Below are 22,867 nucleotides of genomic sequence, written 5' to 3'. Positions count from 1 at the left end.
AGGTGTATTTTAGACCCAGTTTCTCAGTTTGTACACGCTCTTAGTTTAAGACATACCCTTTCTAATTTTACACTCTCAATTACAATTTTGGCGGTAATTGAAAAAAACATGGATTTAAAAAAAATCTTTTGTTTTGTCATGTCAGAGTCTGCCAAAGAACAAATACCATTTTTTTGCATTTACTCTTCAGTAAATGCAAGGTGTCTGATATTGTTGAATGATTGCAATGTTAACATCGACAAAATTAGGAGTATTGATGCTTTTTGACCAACAGCAACCAGAACTTAAATAGCCTAGGGATTTTTTCGTGGAGTTTAACGATCATTATCAGTCCTGGGTCTGTTGCATTTCCATATAACTCTAAAGTTCAAGGTAGATTAGGAAAAATAAGTGCGTCGCTCTATCCCATATCCCCATCGGCACTTGCAAGGCAAGGCAAGGCAATTTTATTTGTATAGCACATTTCATACATAAGTGCAACTCAATGTGCTTGCTGGAGTCTCAGCATTGCCATGCTGTGCCAAAAGTAAGTCCAATTTAGCTGTATCAGCTAATAATATGTCCTCATAGATATTTGAATCTTAAAACGTGACCACTGTGAAGCATTCTGATATCAATGTTTTATTGCTTTAGATGACATCTTTATTCTGATTTTACAACTACCTCGCGGTTGAGATTACCACGCAAGTAAGGAAGTGCATCCCAGCTACAAATGACTCAAAATCTGTCCTTATTGCTCATTTCTGTGGGTTTTGAGGTGATTTTATTTGTGCATTAAAACAGTACCACTGTAAAAAAAAAATAGATTCAAATTTTATTGCTCTGATTTCACTGCTTTCTTGCCTTCTGGCACTGCTTTCACCACAGCTTTTTGACAATTTCCCAGCATGAATCCTCAGGGTGCACTCAACACGCTGTAGTCCTGTCCTTACTGACTACAGCGTGTTGTAAATCAACACCTCTCCAAATGCCTCTTGTCATCAGCACCACAGAAAAAACGTCTGGTCCATTTAGGAAACTTGTAACCCCAGTTATCACCTTTTACATACACATAACATGAGGCACCCTCTGATCTGTTAAAACTCCTCCTACCTGTGGTCTAGTTTCTTGCGATTGACACACATGGCCCTTTGGTAGCCCTGAGCGACGCACACCTTATGCCGGCTGCATTTCACATTCTGGCATGGGTCCTTGGTGGTGTCAACAGCTGTGAACACAAAACAACAACACTGAAAATGCAGAAATGTCAATCACACCTGAGAGGTTTTTTATTTCAAAATCTCTATTTTTGTCACCTCTAGCAGACAAACACAGCCCCTGGCTGCTTTTTTTTCTTTTGACAAGGAGCATGTGTTCAACAGATTGATAGTGAGTATGCAAAACAGGTCTGCTGTTATTTTCTCTGCTGTATAATCAAGTTCTGTGTAATTACACGGTTCACAATTATCCCCCATTCACTCCTATCTTTCATGCAAGTACGTGCAATAAAAATCATGGAATGCGCTGTGAAAAATTATGAAACAGTGTGCACAAATGAGTCAATTGATTTTTTAGTCTGCACTGCAAAAATCATTGATGCCAAGCTGTCATTAGTCAGGCAGCACATTGTCTATAGCAGTGCCAGCAGTCTCCACCGGCTGTCTCTGAAAACCTGACAGCACTGATTGAGCATCTCCTCCTTTTGACTTGCGACATCTCACTTCCGTCATGTCAACTTATCGCTGTCTCACTCCAGCTTGCCTCTTCTCTCTCACACAGAAACTCACACTCTATCTTTGTCTCATGCATTCCCCTCTTTCGCCCCCCTCTCCTTCTCTTGCTATCTCTGTCTCTCCACCTTCAGAGAGTTGAGTGGTTCAATGCCAGCCACTTTTCCACTGATAGACTGAGATGGAAATAGCTTTGTGTCCTCCACCTTCCTTAGCCAACGGTCAATGCCATCGGAAAGTGGATGTCGCACCTTCTCAGTCCATTTACTGCCTTGCCAGAGAGACCTCAGAAAACTCTGAGACCCAAGATAAATCTAAGAGTGAGTGACAGGCGGTAGTCGTTGAGAGAAATCTAAGCCTTGAAATACAGAGTCAGCTCTCAGTAGCTGCTTTGTAGTCAACACGGTCACCAGATGAGGTGGCTGTCAGCCAGATTCTTGCAAATCTGATGACTAGGTGATCCTTTGAAGAGTGAATGGTGGACTTTTTTTAAAATCAGGGGACCGTGACATAACCCCCGAGAGAAATCAGAAATGTGGTGTTTGTTGTATTTTTGCTCTATAAGACCAAGCTGATAACAGGAATACTTCTCCCACAATGTTGTGTTTATTATGTGGACGGTTCAGTTCGCTCATCTGCTTATGCATCTGTTAGGATAACAGGGTAACTTTTAAAACCTTCATAACTCTCCCCCATCAGTGACCTTAGCCCTCCAAATGTTACACCAATCATCCAATTTCCAAGATCGGAAATATTGGGCTTTTGTTTATGATCACACTGATCATATAAAATATTGTTTATTATCACACACAGCAATGAAGACTCTTTGCTAGCATAGTTTAGATCCACCTGTCTTATGAAAGTTTTAAGGGTACCTCTTCATCCCCTATATTAGCAGCATTACAACTCTAATTGGGTCACAAAAAGCTTTCGCTTCTGTTTGATGGAAGGAGCTTGGATTAATCCTGCGAAATACAACCCACAGCTGAAGAGCTAGTAACAATGATTAATTTTAGGACCTTGGGGGATGCTAGCTGATGAAATCAATGTGTAACATATAGTGAGGAGGTCTAAAGCAATGCTGGGTATCTAAAAACTTGAACATATTTTAATTCCAAAGACGATTATTCAATATGTTGGGAGAGAAGAAAAAACCCTGAGCTTTATTAAAAAAAAAAAATATATATATATATATATATATATGTATCAGTGAGACAGAACTGGTATTATTTTTGCTGCCTATCTTAATTGAATTATAAACCCATTTATCTGGATTGTACTTGTCACTGGGGTAGAAACACAAGACTTTATTAATCCCTGAGGGGAAACTGTAGCTCTTCTGTTCAGCCAAGAAACTCAGAGACAGATAGCCAGACTCCCGAGGTGCTGATAGCTCATAAATTGTGTCATTTCATATCAAATTTTTTTGTGAATACTTGACATTTGTTCACTTCATCTGGTCCAACTGGCATCCTGCTCAGATATGATTGAAGGAGCAAGTGAATAATAAACAGACTTGACAATTAATGGTACATTTGTACCGGGTGTTTCTTTTGATTTAAGACATTAAACCTCAGTGGAACTCATCCTAGTCTCCACATACAATTTAGACAAATTCTTTTAACAACAACAAAATTAACATTAACCACTATTTTAAGATGAATATGAGCTGTCTTTAGTGCAACTCATAGCTCAGTTTTTTTTTTCTTACAGATTTTCCTCTAGTGTGTCATATCTAGACAGGCAATTTATATTTCACAGTTTTGTTGTTATCACAAGTTAAATTCATAAACTTTTGTCATTACTTGTGGAGGTGAATCTACTTTTAACTATTCCCATTATCTAGTGTCAAATATAACTAAAAAGCACTCAGACTGGCTGTCTAATTTCTGAATATTCAAGACCTGCCGATCACTTAACAATGAAAGAAAATCTTACCAACATGAAATTATCCCTCGACTGTGCTTTAGCTTATTTTTTGTATATCCTGTATAGTGTTAAATTGTTGCATGCTCTTAAAATGGCCAATTAGATTTCAACATTAATATAAAAATATGCCGTAATGATACCTGAGAATTCATAATGTCATAAAGTTTTTCTTTTTTCTTTTTGCTAATTTTATGTGTCCACAATGTAAGGGCAGAACAGTTCACTAATACTGGGTGCTGAACCTTCCCAGGCTTCCAGGAGTAAGTCAGAATAATGGATACTGTTTATATCGAATAAGAAGGAGTTCTTCAAGCAGGAATGATGACTTGAATATATGTTTCAAAATATGCAACCAGAAGATCTCTAAAACAACATGCTGTAATGTAACGTTAGCTTTTTGGAGAATGATTGTTTTCTAATCCTGACCTTGTTTTTTTTAGCCTAAACCTAACCAGCAAACTACCCCCCCTAACCCTAACCAAGTAGTTGTGATACACAAATAGAGAGTGAACCCAGAGTGAATGAATGAAAACACTAAAGTGAATGAAAGAATGGAAGTGAAAAACAGTAGCTATATTGTGGTTTCAAACTGGAGTCAAGTGGCTGAAAGGACTGTGGACTGTCCCCACAACTTCTAGTTTCTTATGAGGACTATTGAAGTAGCATTAAAGTAAACACTCCAAAGTGGCATTTGCTTCAATTTTGAAAAGCTCATGTGAAATGCGTTTTGTGTGGATCTGAGGTGTAATATCTCATCTCACCTGCAAGGACGTTAGTTTTTTCTTTGCACGTTTAACAGTATGAACAAATTACCTTTGAGGTGACATGGACTTATTGCAAGAAAGTGGGCTTTTAGGGAGGGAAAATTTAAAAAGCTTCAAAAGATGCTGCATAAATGGCCAGTATGACATAAATATGGATTTTCTTTTTCAACAGTGAATCATGGAATTATGATCGTCTTCTCTGGTGGAAATGAGTATAATAGCCCCCCCTTCAGTGGTCCATTGCCTGACCTTTCACTCCATCTCATCTTTTTTTAATCATACCCCACAATCCAGCTGTATGTTCCCATAGAAACTAAGCTGTATGTTTTCAGTATTGATTCAGATAGCAATGTAGAGCTCTCTCCTTGTTCTCATGTTCAGTATTTATGAGCATCTTCAAGGCTGCCTACTTGCAGCATCTTCAAATGAAAAACATTCCATGTGTGGTATCCTTTTACCACTCCGACATGCTAAAAATTAAAATCAAACAATAAAGATCAAATGGGTTTTCCTTCCAACTGGTGTATATTGTTCTCCACTGAGAATTCGGTCCAGGACTCGGATGCGTCAATCTCACTGGTTCTAAATCCAACTCCAATCATGACAACAAAAGCGATTCAGCTGCACTGATACTGCATCCAAACTCTTTGAATATTATCATGACGCAGCAAACAAAAACACAATAATATAGCTGTTTTTTCTTCCATGATTAGCTGCCTCACTTTTGTCTGCTCTTACATCTGAGTCCCCACTGAATGCGGCGCCTTGCAGTTAGACAGGATCATCAATAAAAGCCTTTCAACAGCCATTTGTTTTGCTTCTAACTAAGTACCTAAGAGGTTCAGGACTAAAATAAAACCTTGGCAGCCAAGACATCAGGGCACCCACTAAACATCTGAAATATTAAAGCAAGAGAGAGATGGACTCATTCAACTGTCAGCTTAGGAGACTGTTATGCTCTTTCATTTAATTGGTGGATCTCCTAAAGTTATTGAAATTGAAGTGTAATCACTGTCACCATTTTATCTGATCTGTAAAAATGTTCTATACACAAAATATGTGTAATTGCTTAGTACAAACAAGAAATTGTCGGGGTCAAGTATGACAGCTCCTCTTTCAAGTCAGATTAGTTGGCACCACTTTATTCTGAAAGGACTTGCAAACAGAAAACACAGCGTGGAGCTCAGCTGATGTTTCAGTCAGCACACATAAAAGGCATAGGAAGTAACGTCTCCTGTTAGAGCTTTTGTTCTGTCCAGGGGTTCAAACTACACCTTACAAGAGTCTCTGCAGTCTTGTTGAATTTGCAAAGAAGAAGGCTCTGATCAATTAGGCCTTCAGAATTGTTCACGGGGGGGGTGGTGATGGGGGGAAATCAATGGTATTCAAATGATGGTCGCCCACACTACAGCAAGGGAGGCATTTCCTTGAGATTACATTAGTTATTCCTCCTGTTGTGAGAACAGATGGCTGGAATAATATCCCAAGCTCCTTCTTCTTACATCTTCTGGCTTTAAGGCAGTGTGGGTGTGGCATTAAAATCGACCTCCAACACTGCCCCTGCTGCAGGAGCACGCTGGGAAGGGTTTGCTAATAGCCTACCATGTGTGTGAATAGCACACATATAACCTGATCTGTAAAATGATTCATACTGCACTTTATCACCCTGACTTTTCAAGGAGTTTGCCCACAGCTGCATGCCGAGTATAATCCCTACTGAATGCACTACAGAAAAAAAATGAACTGCCAATGAAAGCTCAGCTTTATTTAGTGGTGAGTGCTTTATTCAGCTGTTTTAACAATTTCTATTTTCTCTGAGTGTAACATATACTGAAACAGGGTTGTTGATTTTCACTCTCTGATTTCGTCATTTAATCTATTTGGTTAATTTCTCAAAAAAATATCGATAGATCTTTTTGTGTGTAGGTGGAATCATTTATCCTCATAATAAAGATAGACATATAAACCACAGTGTTAGCTTTGGGTGATTAAATCATTGAACTCTTATACTCTTATTCACCTATCAGCCACAGGACAAAACCACTGACAGATTAAGTGAATTATCTCGTTACGATGGCACCCGTCACAGAGCTGGATGTATTAGGCAGCGACTGAACAATCAGTTCTTGAAATTGATGGACGAGAAGTAGGAAAAATGAGCAAGTGTGAGGATCTGAGTAACTCTGACAAGAGCCAAATTGTGATGGCTCGATGACTTGGACAGAGACTCAACAAAATGGTTGCAGTTGATTCTTAAGAGGGACCAAAGAGGGGCAAACTATCCTGAATGCCCAAAGAACACTGATTCATGGGGAGAATAAGGGCTGGTCTGAGTGGGCAGTTTCAAAGTAACACAACTGTAGCAAATTCTTGAAATGATACGCAAATTGGCAGATGTAGTTTGATGCTCTTGTGCAATGTTCTGCTGAGGAAAACCTTGTGTCCCGCTCATGTGGATGTTACTTTGACACGTAACACTTACCTAAACGTTGTTGCAGACAAAATACAGACCTACAAGGTCTTATTATTTCATGATGGCAGGAGCTATTTTTGTCAAGTACTAAAACTGTTTAGTGATGGTTTGAAGAACATAACAAAAGTTTAAGGTGTTCATTTGGCCTCTAAAGTCCCAAAATTCAAAATCCTTGTATGAGATGTTTTGAAGAAACTGTTCTGATCCATTGTAACACGTTGGAACTTAAAGCATCTGTTGCTAATGTATTTGTACCCAAAACCCCAAAACAGCCACACAGCCAACACTGTGTTCTTTTTGTAACTGGAAACAGTAAGATAATTTTCAGGTTCATTTCTCAAAATAAGGGATCATTAAGATCCTCTTGGGCCCAAACTTGTGACAAGGACAAGACAAGTAATAAGCAGATGTTCTTGTGCTGAAAAAGCCAAAAACCAACGTAACACCCTGTGCTGCATGCACCGCTCTCTGCGAGGCTCATCATTTGTTTGGAGAACTTAACTTTGAACATGAATCACTCTAAAAGTTCAACGGTAGTTTGAATTTAAGACAGATGCAATGATTAAACAGCAACACATCTGTTAGCAGCATCATGATGGTGCAAGAACTGGTTATACAATATGTTTGTGGGTCATTGGCAGAAACAGTGTAAGGCTAATCTAAATCGACTTAAGTAATGCAGCACACTCATATTTTTAGTACAGTACTGATACATGCGTTTGATAACTAACTGGCAATTTAAAGCTAGGAAATAGTTTTGAAGACAGAAATTAATGAATTAATTAAATTCTTTGTAGATTTTTCCTTTGATAAAGGAATGTGCTGCTAAAATCTAAAACTAGTGGAAAAGTTCAGAGCTGAGGAATCCTAAAACTACTCAATATGATCTGTTTCATTACAGTACTTGTAGCTTTTGGGCACAGCACTGCACAGAATTGGGCTTAAATTGGGCCTAAATTATCTTTCATATAATAATTAAACAATAGCAACGGCAGATATACAGATCTGCACTGTAAATACCTCATTACTTCATGTTTCGTATATTTCATGTTGAATACACAACGAATGACCTTTATCTGAGATATTACACAACTGATTTCACTGGCTTCCGTTCCTCCTACATAGCCAAAAATAGTCATTTTTTCTAAAGGTAAGATTTTTTTTTCTCTGCTAGAAACATACCCCCGTGGAGTAAAATGTAGCCAGGTGGGAGTTCTGAGCTGAGCCCTCAGCAACAAAAGCAATTACAGCAGGCTTTTCGAACTAAAAGATCTGACTGAAGGTTCAACCTTCAGAATCTCAGCTGTGTTCTCACCCTTCACAAGCTCTGACACCTTAAACGAGCGCTCACCACGAGCTGGATGATCTCAAACAACTAATAAAAGACTAATAGAAGAAGTTAGCGCTTTGATAATGTGTGTCATGCCATTTCATTGGCATGGCAGAAAGGTGAACAACATATAGCTTTTGTATTGAGCCATGGAAGTTTGATTTATAATGTTACACTGTAGACTCAAACTTTAAGCCATTCCGAAACTTGTATATGACACAAGATTTCAAATGAAAGAACATTCAGAAACATTCACAGTAAATCTTTTGCAACAGCATAAAATGTTTTCTGACTTACTTTCATCAGAGCCAGTGTTCTCTTCTGTGTTTTTGATGTAATCATCCTAAAATGAAAATATATCTTCATTAATAGATTTAATAATTCAAGCAGGGAAAAACAGTCGAGGAGGTTCTTACACTCATGCTTACTTGAAATTCAAATGAGCATAAATAATTAGGGAGTATAATGGAAGCTATGGAAGCAAAGTTATATTAAAACTGCGCTATATGCCATGAATGATGTTCAGCATTTGTTCAAACAAGTCATATATATTCATTTTTTACTTTCAACAGAGAGCTAAAAGCAATTCATATAACAAACAGAAAAGATTATTTTTCAACAGAATCATTTTTGACTCGCAATACAAAAGTATGTTGGACTTATTCACTTTTGGATTTCAAAAGTCTCCTTGAAATCAAATTCAGTGTTTAAAGACTTTGTGTCTCAATATACATCACTTATTCATGTGGTTCAATGATTTCTAAAAATTCATTTATCGAAAAACCATCTTAAAAAAAATATGGGGGGGCTAACCAAGAGAGGACAGGTTGCCAGTCCATCACAAGGTCACATAGAGACAAACGAGACAAACAAAACATCCATGCTCACACATTCCTGGGGTCAAGTTAGAGTCACCAGTTAACCTAACATGCATGTTTTTTTGTGGTGGGAGGCAGCCAGAGTAATCCAGAGAGAACCCATGCATTCACATGCGTACTCCATACCCAGAACCCTCTTGCTGTGAGGCGACGGTGCTAACTACTACACCACCATGCAGCCCTCATGTCATATCATCATAAAAATTCCTATCAGTGTGCCACATGTGCAGTGGTTTAATAAGAAATAAAGGCAGCTGATAGAAGCAGCTGAAAATATTGGTGGTAGTATTCGTTGACCATTTATAAGTTATTTGTAAGGGAATATTCCAACCCAGTCTCACAGCAAATGTGATTTCTTTTTTTTAATTTCTTCATGCTACAGGACACAAAAATGAATCACATTAAGAGTTTTGAAAGTCCACATTTGGTGGTCAGAGGGGTCGTGGGATAGAACTACACAAACTCAAACAAACAAAAAAAAGATTTCATAGTCATCTGCATAAATGCAAAGTTTTCTATTTCGTGACAAGTTGACATTTTTTTCATGTGACCGGGCTGTACAAACAGACAGCAGAAGGAGCAACCCAAACACTTTTTAAGCACAGGTTCAAATTTGGCTCAGATGCTGTAAAAAAAAGTAGACAGTGCTCGTGCTGTTAATAATCTATCTAAAAATGCGATCTTTCAGATTCCTCTAAACAGCTCTTCTTATGCCAAATTAACCCATCTCTAGTGTCCATGCTAATGCCAATGCATTAATGTGTTCACATTAAGTCACATGGCATTTTTACCATCGTAAAAAGTAATGGAAAAGCACCAGGAGCTCATTCAAATATTTAATATTAATTTTACTTTTTTAAAATGATCCATTTAAATAGTATTAATATTAATCAATATCTATTTTCTAATTAAAATAAAACCTATTTTTTCTAAGAAGCTGTGATTATCAATGATTAGTTTATTTCTTTATTTATCCTGTACATCGTTTTAATGATTTAATTATAAAAACTGCTTATTTCAGAACAAATCTTATCCTATACACAGTTACATCTTAAGCACTGTAAATCTATCACCCACGAAGCAGCAAGAGATCATCAAGCCAGAACGGCAGCCTGTTTCCCCCTAAAGGATTTGTTCTGGAGGTGACTTTGGCTCACAGGGTCCCAAGACTCAGGCTGAAATTGTATTCCCTTGTGGATGCGCACACAGAGAGCTGCAGAGACCACAGATGTGTACTTGCTGTCATTTTAGTATTTTGTAATCTGTTTGTGCCGGCACGATAGATCCTTCTTCTTTACCAAATGATTTGGCAACTTTTAAGGGCATAGTTCAGATCATAAAGAATTCTCTGTGACAGCAGTGCTAATTTAAGAGATCCTGATCATAGTAGGCGGTTGACCTTGAGCTGTGTTTCTTTTCCACAGTCAAGAAATAGAAGTAGCTTCTAAAAAAAGTCAAGACTCTGAACTTTAAATACATCATTTGCTCCTGCTCTGTTGCGGAGGGAATATTTGCAAACTAAGACTCTTTTAGAGAGGATTCCTGGTGGCGTTGCACTACAACAATAATAAAAATGATTTGTCCCCCATGCTGTATTTACTCTGCCCCATTTCTCTCTGTGTCAAGACAGAGAGAGAGGATTACTTACTCGGCACGAGGTCCAGCAAGGACCCCGAGGATCAGGTCTGATCAGTTTGGCTCAGTCTAATTCTGCGGAGGGGATATGACGACTGAGCTCTCAAGTCAAGCCGAACAAGTTCAGCCGAAGGGAGCTTGAATACTGTGCACTGAGTGGGGACTGAGAGAGATAGTTTTGTTGCTTTTTTAAATGCTATTTCTTTCAACAAATTTATAGGTTCCAGCCTAAAAAGATGACATTTCTATTTCTGAGTTGTGATTCATATTATTTTAACACGACTGAAACAACTGTGAGTTTGTTTAGTTTAAGATTTTATGTCATTTGTGTTTTTTTCATGTTATTTCTTCTAATCCCATTTGTTCTTATTTCACAGAAGCTCAAACTGAGTTAGAGTCAGTACGTGTGGTTGTGCTTTATCTCCTACTCAACAGGGAGGTGACACAATCAGCCAAGAAGAAGTGTCAAAGCAAAGACAAGCAGTGCATCACAAGAATTCACAAAGGAGCCACTAACCTCGACTTCCTGTGGCAGAGACCAGCAGCAATGAAGGAAAAAGGAAAAAGGAAAACAGAAGCTGTTAGACATAAGGAAAAACAACACTTCACAGTTTTAATTTTGCTTCCATTCGGCATGCAAAGAGAGGGTTGTCTTGTTGCAGTTATGGCAGCAGTTAAACTGTCAAGCCTTAATGCGCGCTGATTGCAAATACATGCCACAGTCTCACTCCTCTCGAGGGACAACATAAGACATTCACAGAGGATTATGAGCGCCTATTAACTGAGGATGATCAGCTGGCACTTCTATGCACTGGCAGGGGTCCCGATCACTATGGGGCCCCTTCTATGGCTGTGTTTACTTGTTAGACAACAACAGCCTCCTGCCAGCTCAGAAGTTGTGGATTAGCCATGACATACCGCATCAGCCTTGGAAGTGCAAAGAAAATTTATGTGAATTTTTAACAGGCAGGTCTGGTCTAGATGTTTTTTGTTATTTTTTTAAGCAGCAGCACGCACGTGTTTACTAAGCAGAGATTCGACGACACAGACAGATATGTCTTCTGTAAAGAACAACCTTGAGTTAACAGGGGAGTGACTGCTTCCCATTCATTCCATTTCACTGTCTTGGCTTTGGTCCAAGGGCATTACACATCAATACCCACCTCAGCTTCTGTGTGTGTTTCATCATCCACTGCTCTGGTGTGTTTGAGAGATATATAGCACCACAACATTTATTTCAGCAACTCTACTCTGTAAATATACCTAATTCTTTTACACACACACACACACGCGCGCGCACACAGCCATACCTGGCTGCTTAACAGTGCTGTGACAGCATCTTTATGGACAATTTATAAGCCTCACTAGGACAAGCCAAAAAGCCAAAGGATGCCTTTAAAATATTGAGAAGCCACGGCAGGATTTTAGATTTTCCCTCAGAAATAGTTTATTTGAGGTAAATATTTTCTCACTTTCTCCTGCTAAACAAGATGCTATATCACCATTTGTTATTTATCACCTGGATTTCTACGATGGGTCATATGAGAAGAAGAAACTTTTAATATGGTATGTCATGTGAAACACCTCCACTGCTGTATATGAAAAAAAAATCAAGATAATAGCGCAATCACTTAACTGTCAGGCTGACACTAAAGCATAAAATAAGCAATCAGGCAGAGGTTATGGAAGATTGAAAACACTGCTCTCATCATTAAAGCCTGTAAGCTCATGTCTTACATCAGATGTACTTAATTAATTATTTGCAGGGATTTCTGTGATTACCCAGCACACATTACTGCCAGGACCAATGGAAGCCCGACAACATGTCCTGAAGGCTGGAGTGCTTATCTTCTCCTAGCAGCAGTGTGACAGCAAGGACACCAGGCTGAGGCTGCATTTAGTCCTTCACCAAGGTTGAGAGCTAATGCTGTCCCACTGAATCCCAGCCTGCTGATGTTTACAGCAAGCTCTGACAACAAGAAGGGAGGGAAAAGATCAGGAAGCAGGGGGTGGAGGGGGTATGATATACATGCTGGAGGTCCCTTGAGTTATGTGATTCATATCACACACACCACCTCTTCTGCCATTTGTCAACAAGGCTGTAAGGCAGCCGGTGTAAAACAGAGCCAGGAGCCTAATGGAGCTTGACTATCCAGATGCTGCGACCGCTCCTCCCAGACTACGCGCTGGCATTAGGCTGACAACGTTTGGCAGCAAGCCTGACTGCACTCGTCTGAGTTAACGTCTACCTCACCTTGCCTGAGCCTTGTCTCCCTGTGACATAAGTACCACTGAGTATCTGGAACCAGTCAAGCCCAGCCGCACCCACTACAACACAGAATAACACCCCCGTCCTGAGCCCTGACAGCAAAATGTTCAAGTACATCCAAACTCGACATGATGACAGCAGGGGTGCTCTTAAACCATTTACCTGCATGTCTCTTTGAAAGATATGCTGTTAAATACTGTTTGACGTGGTTTGGCAAATAATGCTCCCAAACTCCAAAAGTATGAAACACTGGATCGGAAGCCATAACAAATATTAAAATTAATCAAATTAAATATTTAGAGGGATTTTTTGAAACTCCCCCTAACTCCCTTATTTTGATACACGACCATTTTATCAGAAACATTTGTTGCATATTGATGAAACTATATATTTTTCAATTGGTTGATTTTTTTTATTTGTCTTTTTCAAATGCATTGACAGATTTCACTGCCATGTGGACAGCAGCCTATAACATTAAAATTCTTATGCCCTAGGTACATCTTGAACGTCACGGAACACAAATGCAGAAATTCAGTATTTGATAATATAAGCGCTCTTAAAAGCGTTTTTTTTTCTTCTTCTGCATTGTGCCATACTGTCTCTTTCTCAGTGCTTTGACGCAATATAGTGAGTTTGTTGGTGTTTTTTTTTTCTATTTTCACCACAGTAAATATCGAGTTTGTGCAGGTTGGACCTACTCCAGTCCACAGTTTTACTAGCCTAGGGAGCTAGCTCTACCACTCTGATGTATGTTCTGCTGGTGAAAAGACAGGAAGTCATTATAATGTAGGCAACAGCACTGTGGAATTGACAGAAAATAAAGTCTGTGAGTATTCTTTTCTAAGGTTTACTCATAATGGTCAGTCTTTCATTTCTCTTTATTATTCTTTCTACATTTTCAAAATTAATTTGGTGGCATTGCTAACTTGCAAGTTGCATTCAACATTTGCAGCAATCTTCTCCTCTATGTTTTGGGTTACCATGGTGATGGCAGACTGATGAAGAAACTGGGGGACTTTTATTGTAGTGTACTGGATTAATCTTCATGTTTTAGAACTACACTAAAGGGGACTTGGTGCGCTCTAATGTGTTGATCTAGAATCTATATGTGACAAATTGGGAGTAAGACTAAAAATGGCCATTTTTTGTTGATATTCCAAAAGGAAAAAGGATGAGCTGTAGAAGTTTTTTTCTGGTGGCAAGATTATCAATATTATTAAACTACCATGCTAAATTTTGTGAAACTTGTTGGAAAGGTGAAGCATGGCTAAAGGAATAATCTATTGAATTTAGGTCCACATGTATATTCATTCTACAACAAAAGCCAATTGCTTTTAGTGGAGGATTCACCTATTTAGTTTTCCTTTGAATAAAGAACTGCTTACTATTTTCTCTCCCACATATTTTAGCCAGTCAACAAAATTCTCAGACACATTTCAATGGCCCAACTGAAAATATCAATGAAAACTTTCACAGAATATTTTGCAAACCAGATGGGATTTTTAAAGTGATTATCCATGTCCATTTTTCTGAGGTTGGGTTGTGGGAAGTATCTATGAATAGTCAGTGTCTAACCTATGGCAGACAGCAGTGAGAGCACTGTCAATTTGGAGAAGCAAAAAAGATTCCTGGCGACGAGCCAAGCTAACCGCTGCACAAAATGTGACCAACAAAAGAGCACATTTCTTTTACTATGAAACAATTCAAACCATTTCATAGTGATTAGAGCATTTTTGTATGTGTGTTGCACAACATAGCCAATGCTCCATGAAAATTTTCTAAGATGTATGTATTTTTCAGATAGTCAGTATCATTATTGTTATGCAGATTTTGGATCCAGATGCAAGTTTTGAGACATATTTTTAAACAGTAATCATTCAGCAAATCTTGGTGCTGCTTTCAAAAAACCACAACTCAGATACACACTTATTAAGAATTTAGGTGGAGAAACTTTTTCTAATGAAATCCCTCACTCTCAGAGCAATAACTGCTTGCTTCATCACCTGCACTATTCCTTATTGATTTTCTGAAGACTAGATATTTGCAGTGAGAACATAACTTAAGCTGCAGGATATGAGTTAGAGGCTAAATGATGATCTGGACATCCTGCACCTCCTCCGGCTGTCATTTATCCAGCCTCATGAAGTCATTTACTCTGCTGGTGACTGGATAAACACAGCTGATGGATAGACTGGTGATCTGGGTCATGTCTGTAATGAAAGAAAGACCTATGAAAGGCTTCCCTCCGCCGATTGCTCCACTCTATGCTCTAGCTGTGTCATCCTGTCAGATCACCAATGTGTGTCTGCCTATCTGACTGGCAGGACAATGTCAGCTCATCATTCCCCTAGCGATAATTTGCACAGTAATGTACTTTGCCTGATTAATGCAGATTAATTAGCTATGTCTTCCTGCTCACTTTAAATTGCTGCAAAAGGGCACACGGGAGGAGGCTGACGTGAATCTACTTTCCACCCTTCATTTCTGTAGTTACTGTGGAGCAGCGGGAGTGCATCTTGCCTTTGCCATGTCATTATGGCGACTCGATTCAGCATGCTGGGGCTTAAGTGGTGGAGGTAATGTCTCATTCTGCTTGTGCCCTGCTGGCTTTGAAAACGGCAGAGAACTGAGATAGACTCTAATGTACGAACCACAGATTGAAACACTTAGAAATGTGTTAAGATTGTTCCAAAATTGTGCTGCATGTTTTTTTGTTCTTACCTGAGCCCAGTGGCTTTGGAGTAGCAAAACATTACACTTGAACTGGAACACGTTGCAGGAATCACAGCAACAGCTAAAGACATGTTTTCACATCTCATCTGAACCCAGATGCCAAAATGTGTGGATTCTGCAACAGCAAAAGGAGTAGTATCTCAGTTTGCTTTTATTAAAACATGGCAGGTCTAAGATTTCTTTCTCCGTACTCACAGTACCAGAGGCAGACATGATCTAATGCTGTGTTTCATTCTTCTGAAGCTGACTGCATGCCGAGTATATGAAAGAAGCGAGAGGTAAAGCAAGACTTTTTTTTTGTCACAATCCAAAGACAAGACAAGAAACCCACGGAGAAAAATGGGGGTGTTTCAACTGCAACAAATACCAAAGCATTTTGGGATTAAGTTGCAGCTAAACAACATAGAGCTGGATCAAATTGATCATCTGAGCTGGAGTGCTTGGGGGCCTGCAGGCAAAGGACACATGTTGTTTCACAAGGTAAGACGCCTCCTGCAATGCAGCACAGCACGGAGCACAATCTGCAGCCATCTCTGCACACTGAAGGGCACGTCTTTTCTCCTAAACTGTGAGGTAGCCAGCTGCCAAACGGGCATCCACCTGAAACATTTGCTAAGTGCTGAAATGCAGAGGAAATCAGGCTGACTGAGGAGATTAGTTTTTGCCGACGGTTGCAGACAATTAAATCAACTAGTAATGGCATTTTCTGTAAAGAAACACACTGGTTTATGTGCAGATAAGATAAAAGAGGCTTGTTTCAACCTGACACAGGAATCTGATAACATTAATGCCTTATTATGCGAAGGTTTTCTATAAGGCTTCTGCCATGAGATAATAAGAGTTTCAGAAAGCTGCATCACAGAGAAAACCTCTCAGGGGTCCTTTAGCTGTGGTCTCAAGTCGCTGATGAAGTGACACATCAAACAGTGGCCAGACTCTTTGCTGGAGTAGACTCCATGGCCGAATCAAGGCATTGCATGCTCTGAGAGATGCAGTAATTGGAGAGGAGGAGGGTGTAGATGCAGAAAAATGGATTTTGTTGGACCCCACTGCTGAGCCAAGCAGAACCCTGGAACAGCAGAGTCTCTGCAGCATCTTATCGCTCCCTCCCCCCTGTTTGCAAAACAAAGAGGCAGAAAGAGAAGAGGCGAGCCTTCAGGTTGAGCTCAACACAGATGCCCCAGGGAGCTCGAAGCTTATGCAGGGCTGTCTTTACTGTGCTGAGCCATGCTGCTTGTGCATATGATATTAGCAGAAAGCCAGTAATAAGACAAACTGAGGCATTAGAACAACACGTTTTTTTCCCCCTTTGTAGAATTCTAGACTCATTAGTATTGATCTGCAAACACAAAAAGTTATCAGCAAACATAAACAGATGAAATAACTTAAATCTTGTTTGGTGTTGGTATCCTGACCTTATCGAGAGATCTTGAATCAATAATAAACATGGATGGATGCTAAGAAAGTGAATTCGAGTCCAATAAACTCTAACAAACAGATTCTTTTTTTTTCTCAGATGAGAACAAAAAACAAGGCTTTCAAGTTTGAAATCTTTTGCGACTCTGCTGACGCTTTGAAGATCAGACTGAAAGCCTCTTCTAATACATCTAAATTTAAACTTTGAAAACCTTTGGATATGCATTTACTTCTATGTTTTTAAAGCTTGTATCTGAATTTCTACCTTAACTGAATTTTATGGAAATTATCACTACAAGTATTTATAAAAGAGTGTAAACAGTGTAAAAAGAGTGTAAAAGAGTGTAAAGAGTGTAAAACAAAAAGGAGGAGTGCTTTCCTATATACAGTAATTTTAAATCTTCTGTGTTTTGGTGTCACTTTTAGCTTTACTCTGTTTTTTGTTTATTCTGAAGTTTAGCTACTAAGCTAAATCAGATATTCTGATTATCAGATAAATCAGATATTCTAATGACATAGCTAATTGCCACTTGGAAATCTTTAAACTGCCTTTCATTTGACTTTGGACATGTGTTATTATGTTGAGTATGGTCAAAAGTGGTAATGCAGCCGTAAAAGGCTTACTTTATTCTCTCAGAGTAACGAATGTCAGCTGAAAAACTGTTTTCATTTTCCCCAACTTTCTAATTTTGTCCATACCTTCAGCCATACATTCAGCTGATTTTTGTATTTATTTTGTCATGGACCTATTATAAGAGCATATATTCAATGATCATTCATAATTCAGCAATATAGTTTCCATTTGGGGAATATTAAATTATCATGAATTTAATTCAGTAAAATTAGATTAGATTAAATTAGTTTGGACAATTTTCTGTTAACATGATGTCGTGCGTGTAGCTGACGAGTTAGCCCAGGCTAGCTGGCACAAACTCACTAACCTGACCAAGAACCTCGGCGAGGCTAATGTTTAATCAAACTAATGCAATCTGATATTTCACAACATAAATCGTAAAAACTATGTTGGTTCACAATGCAAAATGCTGCAGATTTACAAAAAAGGCAAAAGAAAATTGTACAATGACTATATTTTTGCAAAGGCAGCTGCTAAGTGATGATGTTGACACTCAGCGGCTTGCTGCAACCATCACCACACACACTTCTAAGAAGAAAAGAGGGGTGGTCAGAGACATGAGTCTGCAGACTCCCATGCTGGATATCCCAGTTTGACACCCATTCCCTACATCCCTACAGTTCACTTTTCCACTTCCCTCTCACTCGCAAATGCTTTGGGTGAGGAGTTAAAAATAACATGTTTATGATTAGAATTCATGTACATGGCTAGGTTTTCATGTTACAAAATATGTGGCGAGTAGGAAGATAAACATAGTAAAGGTTTACGCATTTTACCATTCAGTAGGGGTAGTTCCTGTCATGTCACATGGACACTGCAACGCACATAACAACTGGCAAGAAATATGCTGCCACCTCATATCTTCTAATGATGGCTCGTATAATATGTTTTATACATGTAAACAAATGTACCAATTACATATTTTATGGTGAGGCTGAGTTAACTAATGTAATGTAAGAGCATAATTCCAATCTGGAGTTCTACATACTGACGAGGATCCTAAGGAGAACCATCAGTCGGCACAAAAGACCTGTTTGAATTGATTAATAACAAGTTGTTGTTACTCATTCTTGGGTCATACACCCATACAGTCATACACCATCCCACAGCCATAAATCATTTGTAGCGTGACAAATGCACTATTATCTCCCGTTTGAATAGTTTATTATTTACTTCAGTTCCCAGCTGTTATAAAGCAATGCTGACAGTTTTTTTTTTCAATGATGAAACTATATATCTACAACTTCATATTAAAAAATAATACGTGTTTAGAATAGCCGATGAATTTGGGGCTAAGTGCCAAGTTATTTTGGTTGCTTTGTTTTGTGGTGCTCAATTTTGTGCACGTTAGAAAGTCTTAGTTTCATTTTAAAAAGTCACTAAGAATCACCTTCTGGAACATTATTGTAATAACAGCTGGGACAAAAGACAAGCTGTTTTTATGGCGAGGATAGGTTTCCTTTTTGCACCTAGTTTAGCATGTATTTTAAGCTTTTCTAAATATGAGTCAACTTATTTCTCTTCATGTTGTCTCAAATGCACTAAAAAACAAGGTAAGTAAATGCTAGAAAGCAGCACGTTGGCCAGTGACAATGTGACAATTTGTATCTTTCACTTCGGTCTCCTCATACTCATTGTGTACTGAAGGATGTTCAAGTGCTCGCTTGAATGAAGACAGATGGAATTGTGGTTGAGATGACAAAGATTCAAATAATTCAATTCAATCAAGCCTTTAATGCCTAAATGATAGCTATTGTTGATAACATTGAGCCAGAAAAGGGGCAAAAGTTGGCTTGTCCACTGCCAACCAGAACGGGAATGAATGCTATTTCCCTACTGATTATAAAAGCCAGATATTAGTTGGTGTTTGTGGGGTTTTTCTTTTGTGTAACTGGACTAATCAGTAACAGCCAAGCTTTTGTTGTAATGAGCAGCTGTGCAATCATTTGAGTAGGTTGCAATGTATTGTCAGCATGTGTGAGTGGTGAACTTCCTGAAATCATGACTTGAACATCTATCATTGCCTGTGATCATAATTTCATTTGTTGTTTGCAAATTCTAACAGCTATGCCAGCTGTTTACATAAATAACAAGTTTACTGAAACCCGTTTACAACTTTCAGAACTTTAGAAGCCAGCAGCACAGTTTATAGAACATAATGATGATAACCATCCCAGTTGAAATGCTGCAGGGATCTGAATGAGACTTCTCGAAGGAGTAGCTAAGTTAAATATGCTAGCTGGCTGATTACACTTAATGGGCCCGTCTGCCGTGCCAATGAGGACAAATCGGGTTGTTGTGGCTGCTGATAATGCTAATATCCCGCAGTGGGAGAGGGATATTACAGTAAAACAAGGAGGCTCACTGAGATGTCACGTTACGGCTTTCGGATGGACTACATCATGCAGAAATTAGATTCTGTTGGGCTCTTTCAACTGAGAAAAAAGCTATTAGCGCTTTAGCTCTGCTCCGTATCCCTGCTATAAGATTTACTTGATTAAGGTCATTTCAATATGACTTTGTAGTGTGTATCCATTACCCTGCCAGCTCGGCAAATTAACAGTCTCTATCCAACACACAGACAAACAAATATATCCACCATGTTAGGAATGCTTATATACAGACAGGACCAGCGTCTTTTCCAAGCATGTCCTTGACACCTCCGTCTTGCTTGTGCAGTTAATGCAGACAGGAGGCTCAACTCTCCCCGCTCCTCCATATGTAGCAGTGGGACGGACAAGCTTATCTTGTCCAATGTGAATATCAAACACACAAAAGACAGTAAAATGGGGCTGTTTCTCCCTAGGCAAGAGCATGTCCTCAGTTTTTGTATCTGCCTGGCCTAATTGTAAAGCACATGCCCTGCTGTTTCAACAGTGAATGATTTGTAGCTTCTGGCAAAGAATCTATCAATGCCAGGTTAAACTTGAGCACCTTCCATTATTACAACTATTGCTGCTGAGAATAAGTGATACAGCTCTGCTGCTCAGATCACGTATCTAATGCAGCAGAGGTCCAGACAATTCATAACAATAATGCTGACCTCAAACACTCATACATCAATAATGAGGAGTTCCTGATTATATTTATGACAGCGCTGGTGAATAAAGTATTAGCACAGCTATGTTTGCAGGCACTTTTCCAGGTTTAATTATTTCCACTGAAATAACAGGTCCCTTGACTAACCCCTTCCTCGACAGCAGGTGAAACCTTTACGATAGGGTTTACCCAGTGAAAGATAAACTGAGCGCTCAGCTTCCTGTTTGTGAATGATAACAATAAAGGTCATAGTGGATAAATAGAAGGTAATCTCATTGTAGTTAAGAGGCAGATGGATTTCAAAGGATTATAAACACATTTCCTCAACTTTACATTCTCTATTTTTCCTCTGACACATGAAAAAATACACTTCTGAGGGAATAGCAGTAGATTTCTGTTCCAAGCAGCTGGACCTTCACAGAAAATAAATCTAGTTTCACTATACGCTATGATATTCAATATTTGAATCACTGGACATGGTAACCCATAGATTAAAAAGAAAAAACAATGCATATTTTTTTACTGTCCAAAAAAATAAATGGCCTTTTGTTATCACATATACTGCACATTTGCTTTAGCACAGTACAGCGAGATATTACAGTGTTTTGAGAACTGAAATGTGAAGAAGAGGCCAGAGCAAAATTCAAAGCTGAATCAGATAATATTGATCAACAGAAGTCACAGTGGACAAAAACCCGTAATGAAGGTTACCTTGTGCATCTATTGTCTGTGTTTTTCATCTGTTCTTCTTTGATCTTTAGAGTTTTTGTTGCTTCATTGGCATTATGTTGAACCCTCCCTGTTCAAGCTAACTTTCAACCAATCAGCAGTCCACTACCGCCTTTCCTCATCATCCAAGTCTAGGCACTGTAGGAGTTTTTATGAAGGACTTCTAGCAATTCAGCCAGCATTTGTGGGGGTGTTGTAGACTGTCCTTACCTGTTCTGGCACCTACGGTACAATCTATCCATGATAATGTGAGAAGCAACTAAGAAATAAATCAAGGCAAACAGTGGTTACAGAATACAAATCGATTTAAGTCTGAAAAATAAAAAATAAAAAATCTTGAGGTGCTGCAAAAATATTTCAAGTCAAAAAATTAATTGTAAAGCCAAGTTATCAATAGCACTGCTCTGCAAAATGTTAACTTTATTGTGAAGCTCTAAGGGCATTGACAACAATGCAAAATGAGAGAAAAAACCTGATTGGACACTGGTTTTAATGAAAGCCACTACAGAGCAAAGGTAGCAGATACCACATGTAGTTAACCCTCAGTTCTCTACCACTCAGACCATCCCCTTTCCTATCAGCAAAAGGAGATGGTACATCCTGGCGTTCTTGACTGAAATGATTCTGGTGAGTTGCAGGAAATATGCACTAGCCGGTGGAGAGTCTCTGCAATGCACACACTCTGACAATAAACTGTTTCAGCTGTGCTGTCCAACATGATAGTGTCGTTTGTTGCTTTTGCATAATGTTTTAAATGTATTTACACAGCAGTTTTCAAGTTGGGAAAATTGGCTCTGGTCCAGATGAAAATTGCCAGGGCTCAATTTAGTAAATGTTTTTGTTTCGTGTAACTGTGCCAGCTGCATATTTTAAGTGCTGCTTCTGGATTTTTTCTGAAATGTGCATTAATGTTGGAGCAGAAACATGTCGCAAAAACACCCGTTAGGAACACTGTGTACCATGTTTAGGGTTAGACAAAAACGATAGCGTCAGAGCTCATCAGATGCAGAAAGTGGTGATTTTTTTAATGGAATAGTAGTCCATAAAGATTTATGAAACTCCAACAAAAACATGACTTAATAAATCTGAAAATCGATCCACATCAAACACTGCACTGCGCTTCATGGATAAGATTCAGACCTTGGAAACTTTGGACCCAGTAAACTTGCTGTGAGGTACCACTGTGGTACCTGTTACAAATATGTTTCCCAAAGCCAACACCTATTAGAACAAAGATATGTATAGGGAATCTTCAAACTGGCAGATTCCTGTCGAGTGCACCTAAAAAGTATCAAACATTTAAGTGCACTTTAGTTAAGGATCTCCATG

The 22,867-nt window shown here is 38.8% G+C and overlaps 1 protein-coding gene across 1 annotated transcript in view; it reads right to left on the bottom strand.

Annotated features, from left to right (window-relative positions):
* The window catches only part of LOC140278743 (testican-2-like), a 41,868-nt gene that overhangs the window by 9,675 nt on the left and 9,326 nt on the right, over positions 1 to 22,867 (bottom strand). The window contains exons 2-3 of the mRNA XM_072373818.1: positions 8,503 to 8,548; positions 1,093 to 1,207 (exon numbers count right to left, since the gene is read on the bottom strand). Coding sequence (XP_072229919.1) covers positions 1,093 to 1,207; positions 8,503 to 8,548 — 161 coding nt within the window. The remainder of the gene's footprint in view (positions 1 to 1,092; positions 1,208 to 8,502; positions 8,549 to 22,867) is intronic.

This window comes from Leuresthes tenuis, unplaced genomic scaffold, assembly GCF_036924035.1.
Source record: "Leuresthes tenuis unplaced genomic scaffold, fLeuTen1.0.hap1 SCAF_20, whole genome shotgun sequence".
Taxonomy (NCBI): domain Eukaryota; kingdom Metazoa; phylum Chordata; class Actinopteri; order Atheriniformes; family Atherinopsidae; genus Leuresthes; species Leuresthes tenuis.
The sequence above is the reverse complement of the archived record's forward strand: the minus strand, read 5'-3'. Positions and strand labels throughout refer to the sequence as shown.